Source organism: Rana temporaria, chromosome 5 (assembly GCF_905171775.1).
Source record: "Rana temporaria chromosome 5, aRanTem1.1, whole genome shotgun sequence".
Lineage (NCBI taxonomy): Eukaryota > Metazoa > Chordata > Amphibia > Anura > Ranidae > Rana > Rana temporaria.
In genome coordinates, this window is record NC_053493.1 from 154,555,686 (window position 1) to 154,575,468 (window position 19,783).

Genomic DNA, 19,783 nt, shown 5'->3' on the forward strand with positions numbered 1-19,783 from the left:
AGGAAGTGGGTAGTCTTATATGGTGAGTATATCCCAAAACCAACATTTTTCTTGGAAAATTAGGGGGTTGTCTTATACACCGGCAAATACGGTAACTAAAGTGTGATTATCAAAAACTCCTGACCGGCTTACCTGATCTTTGACGATGAATTTCAACTGGACTAAAAAATGCGATTGGCTAAAATTACATTACATTTTGTCTCACCTAAAGTCCACATGGGCATTTTATTATGTATAACATGTACATTTGATATGTATGGTGCCTTTAAATTTGTAATGGACATTTAGTATTGGGATGGGTAAAATTAGAAATCATATTTGAACATTGTATTCATGACTCAAGTAGATAAGCAAAACTAGAAATAACAACTTTGTCTACGACCTTCCTTATTATTGTACAAATTATGAATGACAAATTAAAAGGTTAACTTACAGTAGAAAAAAAAATAAAATGGTAATAAACATGCAGAGTTTGAGCATCTATTTGAATTTGGCAGGATTTAGTTAATATAAAATGAGCAGTGTTAAAATGACTGTAAGGCATACGAGCAATAGACATTTTTACAAGAAATAGGCATTTTTTTTCATTTCTTAAAGAGGAACACTCATAAGCATTTAAAATAAATTCAGGTCCATACATTTATGTCTAAATACCTTTATTAGCTTCTTCAACTAAACAGTATTGAACTGCGATGAAGGTCAGTATTCTTAAAGCGGTAGTTCACCCACAATCCCATGATTTTACCATCGAGACAGGCATTGTAGCGCGAGCTACAGTATGCCTGTCCCGATTTTTTTAACCCCATACTCACCTTGTAGTCGTCCATCGTAGATTTCGTCTCCCGCGGGGAATGGGCGTGCCTATGGAGAGGGAGGATGATTGACGGCCGGCTCTGGCGCGTCACTCTCCCCGAAGACAGCCGGAGTAGGTCTCGGCTCTTCACGGCGCATGCGCACAGGCTATGCGCACGCGTCGTGAAGACCAAGCCTATTTCGGCTATTTCCGGAGAAGCGTGACGCGCCAGAGCCGGCCGTCAATCATCCTCCGTCTCCAGAGGCACGCCCATTCCCCGGTATCTTCGATGGACGACTACAAGGTGAGTATGGGGGGAAAAAATTCGGGACAGGCATACTGTAGCTCGCGCTACAATGCCTGATTTTAAGGTAAAATAAATTTTTTTTTTTTTTTTCCCGTCGATAGGGTGAACCCCCGCTTTAACATTGGGCTCAGGCAGAGTACAGGTGTCAATACCCTTAGCAGCAGAGGCTGCCTGCATCCTCATTGAACAGGGGGTATTTGATTATTGGGTTACAGGCATCCCCTGAAGCTCAGCATCCTTGGATGCTAGAAAGCAGATGGCCTGTTCCGCTCAGTGTACTTGGTTGTGAGGACACAGATGGCCCATGTCGCTCAGTATGCTTGGTTGTGAGGACACAGGTGGCCCCTGCCACTCAGTGTGCTTGGTTGTGAGGACACAGGTGGCCCCTGCCGCTCAGTATGCTTGGTTGTGAGGACACAGGTGGCCCCTGTCACTCAGTGTGCTTGGTTGTGAGGACACAGGTGGCCCCTGCCGCTCAGTGTGCTTGGTTGCGAGGACACAGGTGGCCCCTGCCGCTCAGTGTGCTTGGTTGCGAGGACACAGGTGGCCCCTGCCGCTCAGTGTGCTTGGTTGTGAGGACACAGGTAACCCCTGCCGCTCAGTGTGCTTGGTTGCGAGGACACAGGTGGCCCCTGCCGCTCAGTGTGCTTGGTTGTGAGGACACAGGTAACCCCTGCCGCTCAGTGTGCTTGGTTGCGAGGACACAGGTAACCCCTGCCGCTCAGTGTGCTTGGTTGCGAGGACACAGGTGGCCCCTGCCACTCAGTGTGCTTGGTTGTGAGGACACAGGTAACCCCTGCCGCTCAGTGTGCTTGGTTGCGAGGACACAGGTGGCCCCTGCCACTCAGTGTGCTTGGTTGTGAGGACCCAGGTAACCCCTGCCGCTCAGTATGCTTGGTTGTGAGGACACAGGTGGCCCCTGCCGCTCAGTGTGCTTGGTTGTGAGGACACAGGTAACCCCTGCCGCTCAGTGTGCTTGGTTGCGAGGACACAGGTGGCCCCTGCCGCTCAGTGTGCTTGGTTGTGAGGACACAGGTGGCCCCTGCCGCTCAGTGTGCTTGGTTTCTAGGATGCAGATGGCCACTGCTGCTCAGCATGCTTGGTTGCTAGGATGCTTAGTTGCTACAGTAGGATTTAGGCAGCTGGGCTGCACAGTGACATTGGTTGTCCTGTACTGGCAACTGTCTTTGTCCTAGCAACCATGGGGACCTGCAGCAGGGGCCACCTATGCCTAACAGCCAAGGATGCTGAGTGGCAGCAGTCATCTGGCAGTGGTCTGTATCCAAACATCCAATATAATAGAAAGGATGGAATGGGGGAACTAATAGACCCCCCTCTACATACTTAGTAATAGTACCTGTCTCAGGAAAGCACCAGGTTCCAGAGACAAGCAATGTCAGATAATTATTTAGGTAATACATTTTTGTATCTAGCATCTAGATACATAATGTGGAAAGAAGTGGGGGGCCCAGTGTCGGCCATGCACTCGAACACTGAAAAATTCTCGGGAGCAGCATTAGCCATAATTAACGCAGTCTGTGCTTTGCTGGAAGTTCTCGCTATTAGTTGTAAACTAGATCTGAACACTGTCTATTCTAACAAAGGGTTAGGAAGCTGGCCCTCTACAGTGCATGTTAATGTTAGTGGGACAGACATACTCTGAACTAGTTAAAAATGCTTGCAGTCTGCAATGATACCTTCTGTTAATAAAAATCTTAAACGTAAGAAATACCTTTTTAATTTTTGTTATATGCTGTGTGAACGGTAACGCATTGCAACTATATATATAGGAGTGCTCTCAAATTTGACTGCAAAAAAATAAAAATGTATGAAACGTCAGTGGGCCCAGGCCTTAGGCTGCTAATTTAAAGACAATTTAGGTATTAGTGTTCATTAGCAGTGTTATAAATAAGAACAATGAACCTGCAAAGGGTATATCAGGCAAAAATAAAAAGCATTAAGCAGATAATAATGTACTTGGCACAGTTGTATTTGTGAGCTTATAATTTGGTCATACTACATGAGGGAGCATAAACAGTATGTACTTACCTTTGCCACACTCCCATCCACTGCCTGATACCTGCTTAAAGCAGAGTTCCGCTTGTCTGCCTCCTTCCCACCTCCGGGGGGACATTTAGCACCTTTCAGGGAGGGGGTGGGTACCTGTCCCCACTTCCAAGAGATCTGCCCAGTCGAAAGTTCGGCCCCCTATTCTTTTCCCTGCCGCCAGACCATTCAGAAAGTGCAGCTTCGCACATTCGCAGTTGGGAACCGGCTGTGAAGCAAAAAATACTTCACTGCTGGTTTGCCTTACCACGTATGGAGGCGGCAGCACCGGAGAGCTGATGGAAACATCGGCCGGGGTGCTGACATCGTTGGATTCCAGAACAGGTAAGTGTCCTAATATTAAAAGTCAGCAGCTACAGTATGTGTAACTACTGACTTCACATTTTTCGCTGGGGGGGCGGAACTCCACTTTAAGTTCTGACTAAAGCCTCGTACACACGGTCGGATATCAAAAAAATTTGGTCCGAAGGGAGTTGTCCGGTCACACCCATAGCATACACACGCTCGGACATTTTCGGCATCAAACACGAACGTAGTGACGTTTCAACGTACTGACGAGAGTTTAAAAGAGGAAGTTCAATTCTCCGGCGTCACCCTTTGGGCTCCTTCTGCTAATCAAGAGTTAGTAGAGGTTTCGTCTGTGTGCATTCGCAATTTTCAGTTTTGTGCAATTTTGTTCGTTTCTGATTGTCCGTTCGTCAAGCAGACATGTTGCGCAATGCGGTTGTGCTAACTTGACCCACAAAAAAATATAGAAATATGTTTGATTCATATAACCAAAATACTATAATCCAAAGTAAAGACATTTTTTTTTACGCAGTCCGTATCACCAGCAAAGCAGCTTTTAGTATTATCACATTATAAAGAAAAAGAGAATGTGCGCTGCTTTTCTTGATTTCAGAACTTGCCGCGTCACGAATGTGCTCTTTCAAATACGAACGCTAGTTTTACCAGACAGAACACTTCTGGCTGGTCTTGGCTTCTGAGCATGCACGTTTGTACTTTGTAAAAAAGTCCGATTGCTTGCTGTACACACGGTCGGACTAAGCACCATCAGACTCTTGTTGACATAAAGTTTGTCCATTTGCAGACCGAACTTTTTGTCCGATGAAACCCGAAAAAGTTTGTCGATGGAGCGTACACACGATCGGACTCATTTGAAAACTTGCTGTTTTTGAAGTTTGTTGGCAAAAAGTCTGACCGTGTGTACGGGCCTTAAGAAAGTTTAAAGTTCTATAAAAATCTCCCCGCCACCCCCACCATACTCCCATGTGACAGTGATTGATCACCTAACAATTGTTTAGGTTCCCAAAATCTGTATTATAGAAAGACAGGGAGAATGGTACATGTTCATCTGTGTCTGTAAGTACTGGGTATTGAGTGGCTGGTCCTTCCTATATACTGAAACATTTACGTTGTCTAGTAATGGCAAAGTACAGGTTCACTTTAATAGAGCGCACCTAGTATAATACTTGCTAAAATAGTAATAACTGAAGCCATTTTTTTTGCCTACTTTTTACAGCAGGGGATAAGTTTGCATAATGTTCACTTTCAACAAAAATATTATCCGTTAATTACACTTAAAAGAGAGCTGTGTAATTACCCAGTAATTCATTTTTAATTATAACGAATCCCTAAGAATCCATTAATAAAAAAATATGAGAGGATATTGTATGAAATGAATGCAGTTGTTATAAAAGCTTTTAATAATTAAGTTTCAATAAGCTTTTTACAACTATATCAGTTCTAAAAAATCTTTTTTTTTGTGTGTGTTATGCAGGTTACGATGTCTGGTGAAACAGCTGGAAAGAGGAGAAGCTTCAGTAGTGGACCTGAAAAAGAACCTGGAATATGCAGCCACTGTGCTTGAGTCAGTTTATATTGATGAGACAAGGTGAGAGACCTATAAATTGAATTCATTGCTTTTAACGAAGAGTGGTTTGGTGAAAATGATTTTTCAGAAAAATTAACAATTTTGCAATCATAAGCAGCTTAATTATCAAAAGTGAGTAACTTAAATATTGAACAGGCATCTGACCGGTTGGATGGGTCAAAAATCTGTTACGCCCACTGCACACTGTTTTCCCCCACTGGCTCATACATCCTGAAGTGACGGACACAGTTACTTTAAATGGTAGGTTCACCTTTGTACACTTCTTATTTTATAAATTCCATCTTCCCTGTGCTGGAATATAGCATTCATGTACTTTTTTTGCAAAAATATCAAAGCTTTCCATTAAATCTACGGACACATACTTTTCTTGTCCTAATCCACGTTTCCAGACGTTTCCATTGGTAGTATTTTCTTCATGATTAGACTGTAGGTCATGACACAGGAACAAGTTGAACAGCTGACCTCATTAGCACACACCCTGCATCATCCACCCTCCCATTCCCAGGTGCACATTTTTTAAATGAAATGCAATCAATCAGTGATCACCCTTCTCACTAAATACACAATCAGATTGCATAGTGTATGGCCATCTTTATACAAGTATATAAGAGGGAGTGGACAAAAACACTCAGCTGTCAAGCCCTGTTCACAACTCTGCATAGTGGGAACTCACATTTCCACATGCGTTATTTTTGTTTTTTAGCGGAGGGCCTTTTGGAGCATTTTCACTCATTACACATAGGGCAGCCCATCCACCTGAATGGGCTGCCCTACACACAGAAATTGTCCCAAAGAAGCTTCAGAACAATTTTTTTAGAGTGGAGCTTGGTGTGTTTTTACTGCAGTTTTTGGCGCATCACATTTCTGAAACGCAAAGAAATGCACTGATGTGAATGGAGCATCATTGTTCTTGTATTATCGCACCAATTTCACTTTCAGGCCCCATTCACACCTAACATAGTGAGAGTGCACATTTTGTGTCTCGTTTTTCCTGTGACATGCATAGGGCAATCTGTTGATTTGTATTGGCTACACTACATGTGGTTAATGGAACATTTTGGCATTATGTAGGTGTGTGTTTTTTACTTTTCATTTTGCAGCGTTTTCCTCTTGATTCTACACATGGCAAAAATGTTTGCTTCTGTGTTTGGTGTGCCGTTAACAACTAAAGGGAACTGAAACTGACAATTTTAGGTGTATCAACATGGCCATACAGTATACAATCTGATTGTATATTGTGTATTTAATGAGAAGGGTCATCAATGATTCGTTAAATTTCATTTTAAAAACGTGCACCTGGGAATGGGTGGGTGATTGATGCACGGTGTGTGCTAATGAGATCATCTGGTATACCCCTTCCTGTGTCATGACCTAAACTCTGATCGGGAAGAAGACATTACTAATGGAAATGTCTGGAAACATAGATTAGGACAAGAAAAGTAAGTGACTGCAGATTTAATAAAAATCTGGTATTTTTGCAAAAAAGGTACATGAATGCTATATTGGTGCATAGGGGAGCTGGAATTTGTACACTTTTTTTTTCTAAAGGTGAACTTACCCTTTAAGTACGTTTTTGTGTGAAATTAATTAACCTGTTACTTGAGTGGTCATTCTGCTGCATGCACAATGTCTACACATATGACACGGTAGACTAATTATCCATAGTCCCTTTATGTAGAGAAATTGCTTTACTGTTCAATACATTTTCATTATGCTCTCCAATTGTTGAACAATATGTAAGGATCAACTCTAAAGTAAATATATATAGAAATCAATTTATAACAACAATCTCAATATGTCTGTGGCTTCAGTCAGATACTGTATTCCTTTTACAAAATGGACAGTTGCTGGTGTATAATTTAGAAGTGTTGTAAAGGCATATTTCCTTATAGTTTCATTTTTAGAAAACAAACCCAATGAAAAATTTTGGTTTCACACAGTGTATAATTATTTTTGAGTTTCCAACTTCAGGAATAGGCAATTAAAACAAATAGTCAAGTTTTCTGGAAAGATGCATTCTTTTTGATTATAGCGGAAAGTGGAGCGAACAGCTGATATTCCCATACAGTTCAGATCATACAGTTCAGATCAGATCCTAAAAGTTAAATCCAATGAATAAGATAAAGGTTTAAAAGTTCACAAGCTGCTATAACCAACATAAATACGTAGCATGTTGGGCCTTCATGTACCTATTAAAGTAAAACAAGAAAAGCCTCTCCATGTGAGCAGAGGCGTATCTAGTGAAAATAGTGCCTATGGCAAGCACTGAAACTGCGCCCCTGTCGAAACATTTGAAACCCATCTTTCAGATAACCTTAACAAAAAAAAATAGCTAACAAAACTAGTTATATTTATCATCCCTTGTAAAACCTTGGGTAGTGACATATCCTCTTTATGGAGAAATCTGGGGTTAAACCCCTGATCCCTCCTCTGCCTTCCAGGCCAGGTAAATGCAGAACCAATACTGGAAGTGATGAAATCTTCATCACTTAAGGCCTCAGTTTTCACATAGGAGAGGGAGAAACTGATGTTCCTCCTTCTTTGTGCGCTGCCAATCTGACCAGATGGAATGGGAGAGTCTGGGAGAACAGGGGAGGGCTGTGACTGAATGTAGCAGGGATAGCACTGCCATTGTCCATTAGCAAATGTGCTGAAAAGGAGATCTGCCTATGCTTGGGAGGAGGGAAGAAGAGACCCTCAGACCCTGGTAAGTGCCTTGCTGCCCAGCCACTCAACAGCGCCCCCTTCATATGGCGCCCATGGCACTTGCCATGGCTGCCATAGCCTAGATACGCCACTGCATGTGAGTGAGTCTCTGGTTAATCCCCACACACACTAGTCAGGTGCTAGCCCAGCTCGCATGCTGTGTAATATAAAGAAATAATTCAGGATGGCTGCACTTCCAAAAATCCTTTTATTGAAGCTTCATATGGCAAGTGGTTAACAGATGAAGCAGAGGACAAAGAGGTAGACGTGTTTTGCACAAATGTTAGCGCTTAGTCATGACTAAGCGCTAACATTTGCGCAAAACGCATCTACCTCTTTGTCCTCTGCTCCATCTGTTAACCACTTGTCATATGAAGCTTCAATAAAAGGATTTTTGAAAGTGCAGCCGTCCGGAATAATTTTCTTATATACCTATTAAAGTGGTTTAAAAGCTAGACATGTTTTACCTTAATGCTTAGTGATCATCAATCTTTCAGACCTCACAGACCACTAAACTTTAACATGAATTTTACATGACTTATACACACAATTCTCTGGCTCTCTACCCCCCTCCCCCTGTATCACAGTGCTGCCTTATACGCACAATGCTCCCGCTTTCTACCCTCTCACACTCTTCATCACACTGCTGCTTTACATAGACTCTCACCTCCCTATTCAGCCATTTGCTCAAGCTCCGTACTCCCTCCCACAGTCTGTGATCAGCACTGCCATTGGAAGTTCCCGCCTTCTTCACCTCCCACTCCCTGCATTACTCCCGGTGCCTCCCTCTGAGTTCACAGGAGCCGGAACTACAGAGAAGGCATCGGGAATCAGTGTACAGTACTGACTGTCAGCATACATTGGAAGCAACATTGGATGGTATACATAAACCACAATGTTGATTTGCGGTAGATCCCCTGAGGGCCACCAAAATGTTCTCATGATTAGCCACCACTGCCTTAATGTATTCACTGAATTAAGGGGAAAAAAAGTCTCACTTGTTGTATTGCCCCCTCAACTCCCCTTATACTCACCTGAGGCTTATCTTGATCCAGTCATGTGCCCATAATACAGCAGCACTGGTTTATCTCGCTCTCTCTCCGTACAAGCCCAGAGACAGCAGCAGAAGCCATTGGCTTCTGCTGCCAAAAATCAAACCCTATGAAGAGGAAGTGAAGTGTGGGGCTGAACAGTACGGTGTGTGTCTATGGATGCACACAGCCTGGATCGGGAGCGAGCCCACAGGTGTGCCACCACAGGAAGCAGATTCCTATGGTGGCACACTCAGAAGAGGAGCCAAGAGCACCAGTGGGGAACCCCAGAAGATGAAGTTCAGGGCTGCTCTGTGCAATACTAGGTAAGTATAACAGGTTTATTATTTTAATAAATAAATACCCTTGAGAACCGCTTTAAAATTTGTTTTGCTAAATTAAATTTAGGACAATTTTATGGCACATGGATGTTTAAAGGCTAACCTCACCTTTTGAATAAAATTGACTATGCAGTTAAGGGACCCCAGTTGGTAAAAACACTGTACAACTAAGAAAATAATTTGGCTTATTTAAATTCCATACCTGTAAGTCATAACCAGCACCTGTCCAAAAGATTCCCAATGTAAGTGATTAGCCCCATCCTACCTAGAAGCTAAGACACACCATATGTTGAGCACAATCCCCAATATTAAAGTAGCAAGTAGAATGTACTGTGTGCCCTTTCTCCCTCATTACAGCAGCACTGAGCTCAGCCCCTGGAGGCAGGCAGACAAGTGCAGGCTACCAATGTATATAGCACACTAGCTTCCAGCACCCACTGCCCCTTTTTTATATAAACACATTGGGGGTTATTTAAGAAATGCAAATCCACTTTGCAGTACAAGTGCACTTGGAAATGCAGTCACTGTAGATCTGAGGGGAAAATGCATTTGAACTTGCACATGATTAGATGATAAAATCAGCAGTGCCTCCCCTCATTGCAGATCTACCCCTCAGATTTACAGCGACTGCACTTCCAGTGCACTTGTAGTGGATTTGCCTTCCGTAAATAACCCCTATAGATCTTTTTACTTTGACTTTTTATATATATATATATATATATATATATATATATATATATATATATATATATATATATATATATTCTATATATATATGCTGTCCTGTTTACTGAAAGTAAAAGAAAATCACAAATATAGTTTTGTCCCCGGAAAAAGTAACAGAGGGAAAATCTTCCGATAGGGACATGGATCCTGGTGACCTGGGGGGACCCATAGATTTTCTTTTGAATTTGCAGAGGTTTCCTCTTGCTTTCTGTTTTGGTTATGGAACAGGAAGCTAAAGGAACTCTACTGACTGGGACACAGATTCACTAGGTATTGTGACTGAGGTTTTACACATACCAAGCTTGTCCCAAAACAAACTATTGCCTTTACTAACTGATGCAGCTGCTGTTAGCACTGTATAAACTGTATGAAGCATCAGCTACATACAGTATAAAGTGCCGTGTCCGGGAACTTCTCACCAATTCACAGGAAGCCTTGTGTTTTTATCAATGAGTGAGATTTTGGGAATGATGAGAATACCAAATCTAATGAGAAGATGCTTGTACACTGTTCTTCTGACCGGAGTTGGGATCCTCATCGTTCCCATGATCTTATTGGAAGGATAATGAAGTTACGGTATACAGTGTGGAATCTGGTGGTAAGGTAATAGAATTCATATTTTTTCCCCTCAGTTTGTTTTACATTGTGGTGTATTGTTGTGTTTTGAAACAGGGTTGGTAACCCTGATTAAGTAAGTAGATCTTGCTTGTACCTGGTGTAAATTCAGCCAAACCATTTTTTTTATTATTTTTTAAAAACATTGGGTTAGAATATTTTTTTTTTCTGTTTTGTATTGTTGTGAGGTTTCCCTTTGTGGAGTTTTTCCTAATTTCCTGTCCCAGTGACGGAGGTTGCCTAGGTTGGAAGAAAGGTAAAGTCTCCAAAACGAACAATGAGCTTGCTTTGTGTCATCTTGCCTTATTGCATATATTTAGAAAATGAGAACTTTCATACTATATCTAATCTAATTTTTTTTTTTATAGACGTTTACTGGACACCGAGGATGAACTTAGTGACATCCAGTCAGATTCGGTTCCTTCAGAAGTTCGAGACTGGCTGGCCTCCACCTTTACCCGACAAATGGGGATGATGTTAAGAAGAACAGAAGAGAAGCCAAGATTTAGAAGCATTGTACATGCAGTCCAGGCTGGGATATTTGTGGAAAGGTAAGAAGGGATTTTAAGCTACGGTACCAACAAAATTTCTTTTTTTTTTTTACCAATTTCATTTATAGCCAATACCTATTTTTGTTCTCGTGTTTTATGGATACAAAAACGATAGAAAAAAACGATCATCTGTGTGGAAGTCCATCGGTCAAACATCCACGTATGCTCAGAATCAAGTAGACGCATGCTGGGAAGCATTGAACTTAATTTTTCTCAACACGTCGTAGTGTTTTACGTTACCACGTTTGGACACGGTCGGATTTTTGACCAATGGTGTGTAGGCAAGACTGATGAAAGTCAGCTTCATCTGAAAAAATCCATCGGATTAGATTCCATCAGATATCCGATCGTGTGTACAGGGCTTTACACTCCATATTCTATCCAACAGGTTTTGAGCGTATGTTGAGCAGCCTATACAACAAAGCATATACAGAAACCATTGTATTTGTTTATATTTAGGAAATGTTTCAGGCTATTTTCAAATCTGCAAGTATACATTAAAAAAAAAGTAATTAAGACTGTATGCAGCCGTTTGCATTAGTGATCGCATCATTGCCATAGGGCATGAAACTCTGCCGAAGAAAAGAATGGCAGTAAGAATAAGCATGACAACCCCCAGCCTCTTTATTTTCTTGCCTCAAATATTAACATTGTAAGTATTGTGCCCTGTACAATATATTTGTTGGCTCTCTGCTACTTTCTATAAAAAACTTCACTTACTGTAGGAATTGGCCAAAGGCTAAGGTTTTAATATTACAAGCAAAGGGGAACTATAAAGGTGCATGCTTGTGAACAGCATTGCATTTCTTTAGGGATGATTTATAAATAAAGATGAAGGAATGACAAAAGTCATATTCTAGCTGTTATTTCACTGCTGATTTCAAAATAAAACCTGAAACACAATTGTTATGTGCTATGCATTGTATATGGAATACTTCAGTTATTGTTTGAAAGCTGGTCAAGAAAAACATACATCTTGAGTGGTTGTATTCATATTTAAACCCCACATATTTCCCCTTTATTTGGTTTGTTTAATTTCTATATTAAAGCCCTATCTGTAACCCAAGAAATTAGGAATGCCTTCTTAAAGGGTATATTCCACCAGAAGAGAGATTTTATCTAAAGGTACAGTCTGGTATTTTTTAATAATCCCATTGTAATTTGCCTGTTAGGGACTCCAGATCTTTATATAGTTCTTGGCTCTGTTGGTGTTTGGATTTTTTGCTCACCCTTGTGTGTACCCACATTGCTGGCCATATACCTTGGAACAATAATGATATGAAAATAGTTTTAAAAACTGTCAGGGAGAGTGACAGTATTTTCTAGTTTGATATAGCCATTAGGATGAGTTCTTTAAAATATGCATGTACACACACAACTCATAATAAAATGAACACATAGTACTATCACTACATTAAAGTGATTGTACAGGTTTTTATATATATATATATATATATATATATATATATATATATATATATATATATATATATATATATTTTTTTTTTTTTTTTTTTGTTAGGGATCTTCACTAAAAACATAATAAATAACATTCCTGCCATACAAATATGCCTCCTTACTGTGTTTGTAAAAAATAAAAGGCCAAATTATTTATTTTTACAGAATGTACAGAAGGACATCAAATATGGTTGGACTCAGCTATCCACCTGCTGTTATTGCTGTTTTAAAGGTAATATTTAAAAGCAAATATATTTGTATGAACTAGACACATTATTAGTAGTCATTATCATATGTGTGCATATCCTATTGCATTAGGGTGTGCACCCCAAAGCTCAAACACACATGCCTTTCTCTACAGTCTCAGCTGCACTTGAAGTGAATTATTGGGGTGGGCGCTGCAAATGAAAAGAAAGTCACTCAGCACAAACAAAAGCATACAGAGGCGTAACTAGAATCTTCAGGGCCCTGGTGCAAGAAACCATGAAGGGCCCCCACCAGGGTTGTTGCTGGGTCTACAAAAGATATTGGGCTATAGTCCATAGCAGCAAAGTAAAAAAAGTCAAAAACAAGGGGGGTGATAGGGTTGGGACTTTAAATGAGGCCTATGATAGAACTACCACAAGCCTCCATCCCTGTAAAAGGATACAAAAAAGAGTTGGGACTTTAGATGAGATGCGTTTTTAGCAGTATGCAATTAAATATATATATGGAATATAAAAAATGTTTCCATATTAGCCAGGCTCAAAATTGTAGACCAAAAAAGCACTAAACCAAATTAATCTGTCTAAATATATGTAAATAAAAACAGAGGTTTAGTTGCACGTATCTGCAGATACCTGGGAAGCTGCAGGCCAGCCACAAGGCACTCTGTGAAGCTGCAGGTCCTACCTATGAATTTAAGGTCTCCTGAAAAGGAGCACAGGTGTGCTAATCAATAGATAGGGGGCAGTTGATAACCTAAAACCCGCCCCTACCCAAGGTTGGTCTAGCAAAAGAGAGCACTGGAAATCAAGTAAAAAAAGTCATACATTTGGGCAGGCATACACATGTATATAATATACTGTACCTGTGTGTGTATAGATATCGTTACATATCTGAGTGTGGATCCCCCACTTACATCAGGGTCCCCAGAGAGCCTCCCTACTTTCTCTGGGGACCCTGATGTAAGTAGGGAGGCTCTCTGGGGACCCTGATGTGACTCCCCCTACATTAGGGTCCCCAGAGAGCCTCCCCCTACATTAGGGTCCCCAGAGAGCCTCCCCCTACATTAGGGTCCCCAGAGCCCCCCTCATTACATCAGGGTCCCCAGAGAGCCCCTCCTTACATTAGTGTCCCCAGAGAACCCCTCCTTACATCAGGGTCCCAAGAGAACCCCCCTACTTACATCAGGGTCCCCAAAGAGTCTCCCCTACATCAGGGTCCTCAGAGAGCCTCCCCCTACATTAGGGTCCCCAGAGAGCCCCTCCTTACATCAGGGTCCCCCGAGAGCCCCCCTCTTACATCAGTGTCCCCAGAGGGCCTCTTCCTTATATTAGTGTCCCCAGAGGGACCCATCCTTACATTAGTGTCCCCAGAAAGCCCCCCCTCTTACATCAGGGTCCCCAGACAGCTGACTCTTCCCCCCCACCTTGCATAGGTTCTCCTGTACCTGGCTGATGGAGGATAGTAGGCGGCGATCGGGAGCTCTATGGTGTCCACAGGCATGGGGATCTCCCTGGGGCTAGTAGTTCTATCTCCGAATGTATACAGCGGAGAGGGGAGGGGCCTCTGACCCGGGCATCAGCAACCGTGTACAAGCAGAGTAAAAGTGAAACTGATACCTGCCTGGGTCAGAGGCCCCTCCCCTCTACTCTCCACTTTATGCACTGACAATCGAGAGAGAGTACTACAAGCCCCAGGGAGATCCCGCCACCCACACAGGCACCATAGAGCTGCCGATCACCACCTTCCACCTCCTCCCAACTCGCCCCACTGCACTCTAAACATCCAGCCAGAGGTGCATGGGGGGATGCCGGGTCTTGGGGGGCCGCCACCAGAGCGATATAATGGAAGAGCCCAGTCGCAAATGCGATTGCAGCGACCCCTATAGTTCCGCCATTAAAAACATAGTATACACCTTGGGGTTGATTTACTAAAACTGGAAAGTGCAAAATCTGGTGCAGCTCTGCATGGTAGCCAATCAACTTCCAGGTTTTCTTGTCAAAGTTTAAATGAACAAGCTGATTGGTTTCTATGGACAGCTGCACCAAATTTTGCACTCTCCAGTTTTAGTAAATCAACTCCAAGGTGTACTATGCTTCAGTTATGAATGGACACTGTGAGTGAGTATTTTCACTATATTCATTTAGAAATGTAACTATTTACTAGCCACTTTCCCGCTCTCCATCCTGAAACATCCACCTGCTGCAACCAGGGGGAGAAGAGGGAAGCCAGCAACACTGCAGGGTGGGAAGGAGAAGTAGGGGAAATAAGTAACACACATAGTGATTAGGGTGTGCCAGGGCACACCTGGCACACACCCTGCGCTCGCCTATGGTCATCATTTATTAGTCATTATCCATGGTGCTATGTTAAAAAATATATTAAAAAAAGTCAATAAAACCACTGCATAGTAAAACAATGGGCTTGTTTTACTTAAAGTCGAGACTGTTCACTTAGCAAAGCAAAAGTTACAAGAGAAGTACGGGAAACAACAAAAAAGAAAAACATACATACCTCACCTTTATGGCTGAAGCCTGGGTGTGATGCTGGAGCTGTCCTCTGCTAGGGGCTCTAAGCTCGAGAACTGAGGGATCACATGACCACTGATCACTCAGTTCTTGGGCCCGCTCTGATCAGAGAGTGGTGACTGCCAGTCACCTCTCTGTTCTCTGGCCCTCCAGCTCTCCCTGGAGGACCACACAGAAAGGGAGGGGGGGGGGGTTGTGAGCAACACACACCCCAGTGAAGCTTTATTGAGAACTTCAGACATGAGCAAAGGGGGTCTAAGATTTAGTACATACTGATCTATAGCTAAAGCATCTTGTAAAATAGCTACATGTTAAAGCAGTACAAACAATTTTTCGACAGGTCTGTAAAATATCAAGGAATGTCTCCTAGTCCCTGAGCACTAGAATAAAAATGTTCTGAGCACAAATTCTTATAACTACAGTGCAGCTATTTCACTGTTTTAGGGCACACTATACTTTCACAGAAATATTCTAGCTTCTGTCTGTATTCAGAATATCTAACGCATACTGTATACCTGCAGTTCCAATTTCAAAATAAATAAAAGTGTCATATTCCTGTATTTAACTGTAAATACTACTTTTTCTGTATACTTGGGTTAAATGTCAGCATCTGATCTGAGTGTGCAATTATTCTTTATGAAACCTTTATGACAGCCATCATATTGCTTGAGCTAGGTTCCATAAGGCATTTGTCAGCAATGAGTCACTCGCACACTTACAGGAAAATCTGTAGCATTTTTCTTTCTGTTCATTGAAGTGACTACTGGGAATTGGGACATAACCCTTGACAGATATTGAGCATAAAACGAAATTTCCAATTTAAAAATGTAAATCTTTAATGCACAGTCAGAACAATGACACAGAGCGTTGTGAGAACTTATACAGACCACATCATCATTTGTAGTCAGAAAATAATTATCGCTAGCTAGAGGCCATATCCTGCTACTTAGTTACACATCAATTCCAAAAGAAAATATGTTTTTAACCTCTTCAGCCAAACAGAATCTACACCAGCAACACTGGAACCACTTGACAACCAAGGACGTCATATGATGTCCGACTTTGTGCAGCGATATCTGAATGATGCCTGCAGCTACAGGCATCATTCAGATATCACCGTCTTCAGCCGGCGATTCTGTGCACGATAAGAACGATCAAAGTGGCAGTACACCGCTTGATCGTTCTTATAGGCAGCATGAGAGGACGCCTTCCGGTGCTTCTCCGGGCTCTCCTGTGCAATGGGGGGCCCGGAGAACGAATCGGTCGGCACTGGCTGGGAAGCATAAAGATGACTGGTGACCAGATGGTCATCAGTCATCTCTATGACCGTCGGAGGCCCGGGCGCGAAGTTATGACGTCACGCCCGGGTACCCAGAAGTAAACAAAGCCGCAATCGCGGCTGTCGGCATGAGATCAGTGATTTTTTTTCACAATCTCATGCTTGTAAGCCTGGAGGAGAGATGTGGGGTCTTATTGACCGCACATCTCTCCATAAAGAGGACCTGTCACAGTGATTCCTATTACAAGGGATGTTTACATTCCTTGTAATAGGAATAAAAGTGATCAAAATGTTTTTTTTTTTTTTTAAAGTGTAAAAAAAATGTCCTGTCCCCGGTAGCTCACGCTCAGAAATGAACATGCATGTAAGTCCCGCCCACATATGTAAACGCCACTCAAACCCCACATGTGAGGTATCGTCGCGTGCGTTAGAGTGCGTGCAACAATTCTAGCACTAGACCTCATCTGTAACTCGAAAATGGTAACCTGTAAAAAAAATTAGGCGTCATCTATGGAGATTTTAAAGTACCGAAGTTTGCCGCCATTCCATGAGTGTGCACAATTTTAAAGCGTGACATGTTAGGTATCTATTTACTCGGCGTAACATCATCTTTCACATTATACAAAAAAATTGGACTAACTTTACTGTTTTGTTATTTTTTTATTCATGAAACCGTTTTTTCCCCCCAAAAAAGGTGTTTGAAAAATTATTGCGCAAATACCGTGTGAGAAAAAAAAGTTGCAATGACCGCCATTTTATTCCCTAGGGTGTCTGCTAAAAAAAAATATATACTGTTTGGGGGTTCTGATTAATTTTCTAGCAAACAAATTGTGATTTTTACATGAAGGAGAGAAGTGCCAAGATAGGCCCGGTGGGCATGTGGTTAAAGTGTATGTAAACCCTAACAAACTTTCCTTAAGTGATCCCTTTTGTTTGATTATCTTCCCTGGAGTTAGTTACTCTTACTACAAGTAATATTTTAAGCCTAGAAATAGCCTTACCGATAGTCACTGCCATTTAGTAATCTGTAGCTACTGTGATACTTTCTGATAACATAGGATGGACCTATCAATCTATGACTATCAATCTACGTAGCCTCAAACCCCTCAGGCTAAAATTGCTAGGTATAGGCAAGAGTGTATTCCTGCAAGATTTGGAATCTTCTGCTTTATCAGATAGCATTGGTGGGTATGTGCCAGTGAGTGAGGTATAAGGTATCTGTTACATTACTATAACAGTGTTGTGTGCAGGGGTCAAGTCCTGGGGAAAAAAGTGTGGGAACTCCCACCCAAAATCCACTCCCCCACCAAAATAAATTAATAATGATATGCTCATATGCATAATTACTAAACCGCATGTTTTTTTTCCGAACCACTGTACCTTACTAATCCTTTATGTTACTTATCTCTTTCTGTATATGGATATATTGGGTAGTGTGTGGGTATTCCGTCGATTCCTCGATGCCGCAATTTAAGCAAGTTCTTTCTAAATCCCGCGATAACTCACGGCAGACCTCCGCAATGTCTCCTGGGAACAATGACAAAAGCTCCCAGGAGACATTGCGGCATCGAGGAAGTGACGGAATACCCGCACACTACCCGATGAATCCATATACAGGAAGCTGCCAGTAACATAAAGGATTACTAAGGTTCGCCTGCCCCTGACATTGACTCGAGCTGGGCATCGGCGCTTAGTGGAGGATTGGCTCGAGGGGCACGGCTGCTCTAGTCCTGCAAAGGGAACTGAGTTCCTGCTGTGAAAAAAGTGCAGGAACTCCGTTCCCACGCGTTCCCGCAGGACTTGAGCCCTGGTTGTGTGTCATTTTAGTTTACACTTTTTAACGCTCTTCATTTGAGTACTTGCAAGATTGTAACAAGAAAGCTTTGATGCAAATACTTTTGTACAACTGTATTTGTCCACAGTATAGAGTTTTGACACCATGTCTCCTTCTTGCAGAATGTTGACAAGTGGACCTTTGATGTATTTGCACTAAATGATGCTAGTGGCGATCATGCACTTAAATTCATCTTTTATGAATTACTTACACGTTACGATTTGATCAACCGCTTCAAGGTAAGCAACTTCACAAGTTCTTTTTTTTTTTCTGATTCCATGCTGTGTTTAAATATAAATCCACAATGCTGTCAGAAGATAATATAGAAATCACAGTCTATTTATATTGTATGTGTTTTATATGCATTGCTTTAGATTTTAATAAATGTTAATCAACATAACTAATCCCTGTTAAATAACAATTATTTCCAGGATTAATCATCTTTTTTTAAAAGGGGTTATACACTTTAATCCAAAAGTGGTTAAGGTCTTCAGATCTTGCTATGCATCAGTAGGAGATGCATATATACAAACACTCTCTCTCTTTCACCCACAAACACATCCAGCCTAACACTATTGGTTAGGAATACAGAGTCACATTTCATAACATGCTTCAGGTGTGACATACTAGCAAGTAAAACCTGGATCTTCACCTTACCCAGTAGATAAATGTAATCTGTATACTAACATTCTGAGGCACGCTTTCACATGCTGTGAATATACAACCAATATATACTTCAGCTGTGGGCTAGGTCTCAGTATAACAACCAGGAACCAGTCAGTGTAGTTCACAATCATGTAATCCCCGTGATGGTCAATTATTGTGATAGGACAAGTTTGTTTGTAGGCAAACTTCTAGCAGTGAACAGAGGGAATTGTGTCCCTCTCTATCCCTGTGTAATGGCTCTAGGGAACGGGAGTGAACCACAACTGCGGTAGCAAGGATTTCAATGCATTTCTTATGTGAGAATTCAGTATTAGGCCCCAGGCATCACTCCACACAAACATGAGTTTGGGGGTTCTCTACATCATCTCTCTCTCACATAAAGATAGGCGTTGAGCTACTGAGCTTGGACGCATTACAACATGCGACCAGAGCTTAGCGTTTAAAATGATAGTATGCACTAAAAGATACGAATGCACAACTGTATGTAAGTAATTATTAGTATTACATAGTGTTGTGCATTAGGCCACTAAGGGAGAAGGTATGAAATACGTCAACCCTTAGCATAGATAAGTTTAGGCGAACATGTTCCGCAACTTAGGGCATAGGCCCATAAACAGGTAGTACTTATGTCAGCACGTAGTAAATAGGCGTTGTTGAGACAACTAATAATTACATATGAGAAGAAATTATAGCTCAGGTACTTTGAGAGTACACATAGTAAATAGGAGTTGTAGCGACAACTAATAGTTGCATCTAGGAGACAATTATAGCACAGGTACTTTG

General features: G+C 41.8%; 1 protein-coding gene across 4 annotated transcripts in view; it reads left to right on the forward strand.

Annotated features, from left to right (window-relative positions):
- Positions 1 to 19,783, forward strand: part of PDE1C (phosphodiesterase 1C) — a 933,100-nt gene that overhangs the window by 640,580 nt on the left and 272,737 nt on the right. For all 4 annotated transcript variants that reach the window (XM_040353264.1, XM_040353266.1, XM_040353267.1 and 1 more), the window contains 4 exons: positions 4,948 to 5,061; positions 10,849 to 11,031; positions 12,655 to 12,721; positions 18,457 to 18,573. In XM_040353264.1, the coding sequence (XP_040209198.1) occupies positions 4,948 to 5,061; positions 10,849 to 11,031; positions 12,655 to 12,721; positions 18,457 to 18,573 (481 nt within the window). The remainder of the gene's footprint in view (positions 1 to 4,947; positions 5,062 to 10,848; positions 11,032 to 12,654; positions 12,722 to 18,456; positions 18,574 to 19,783) is intronic.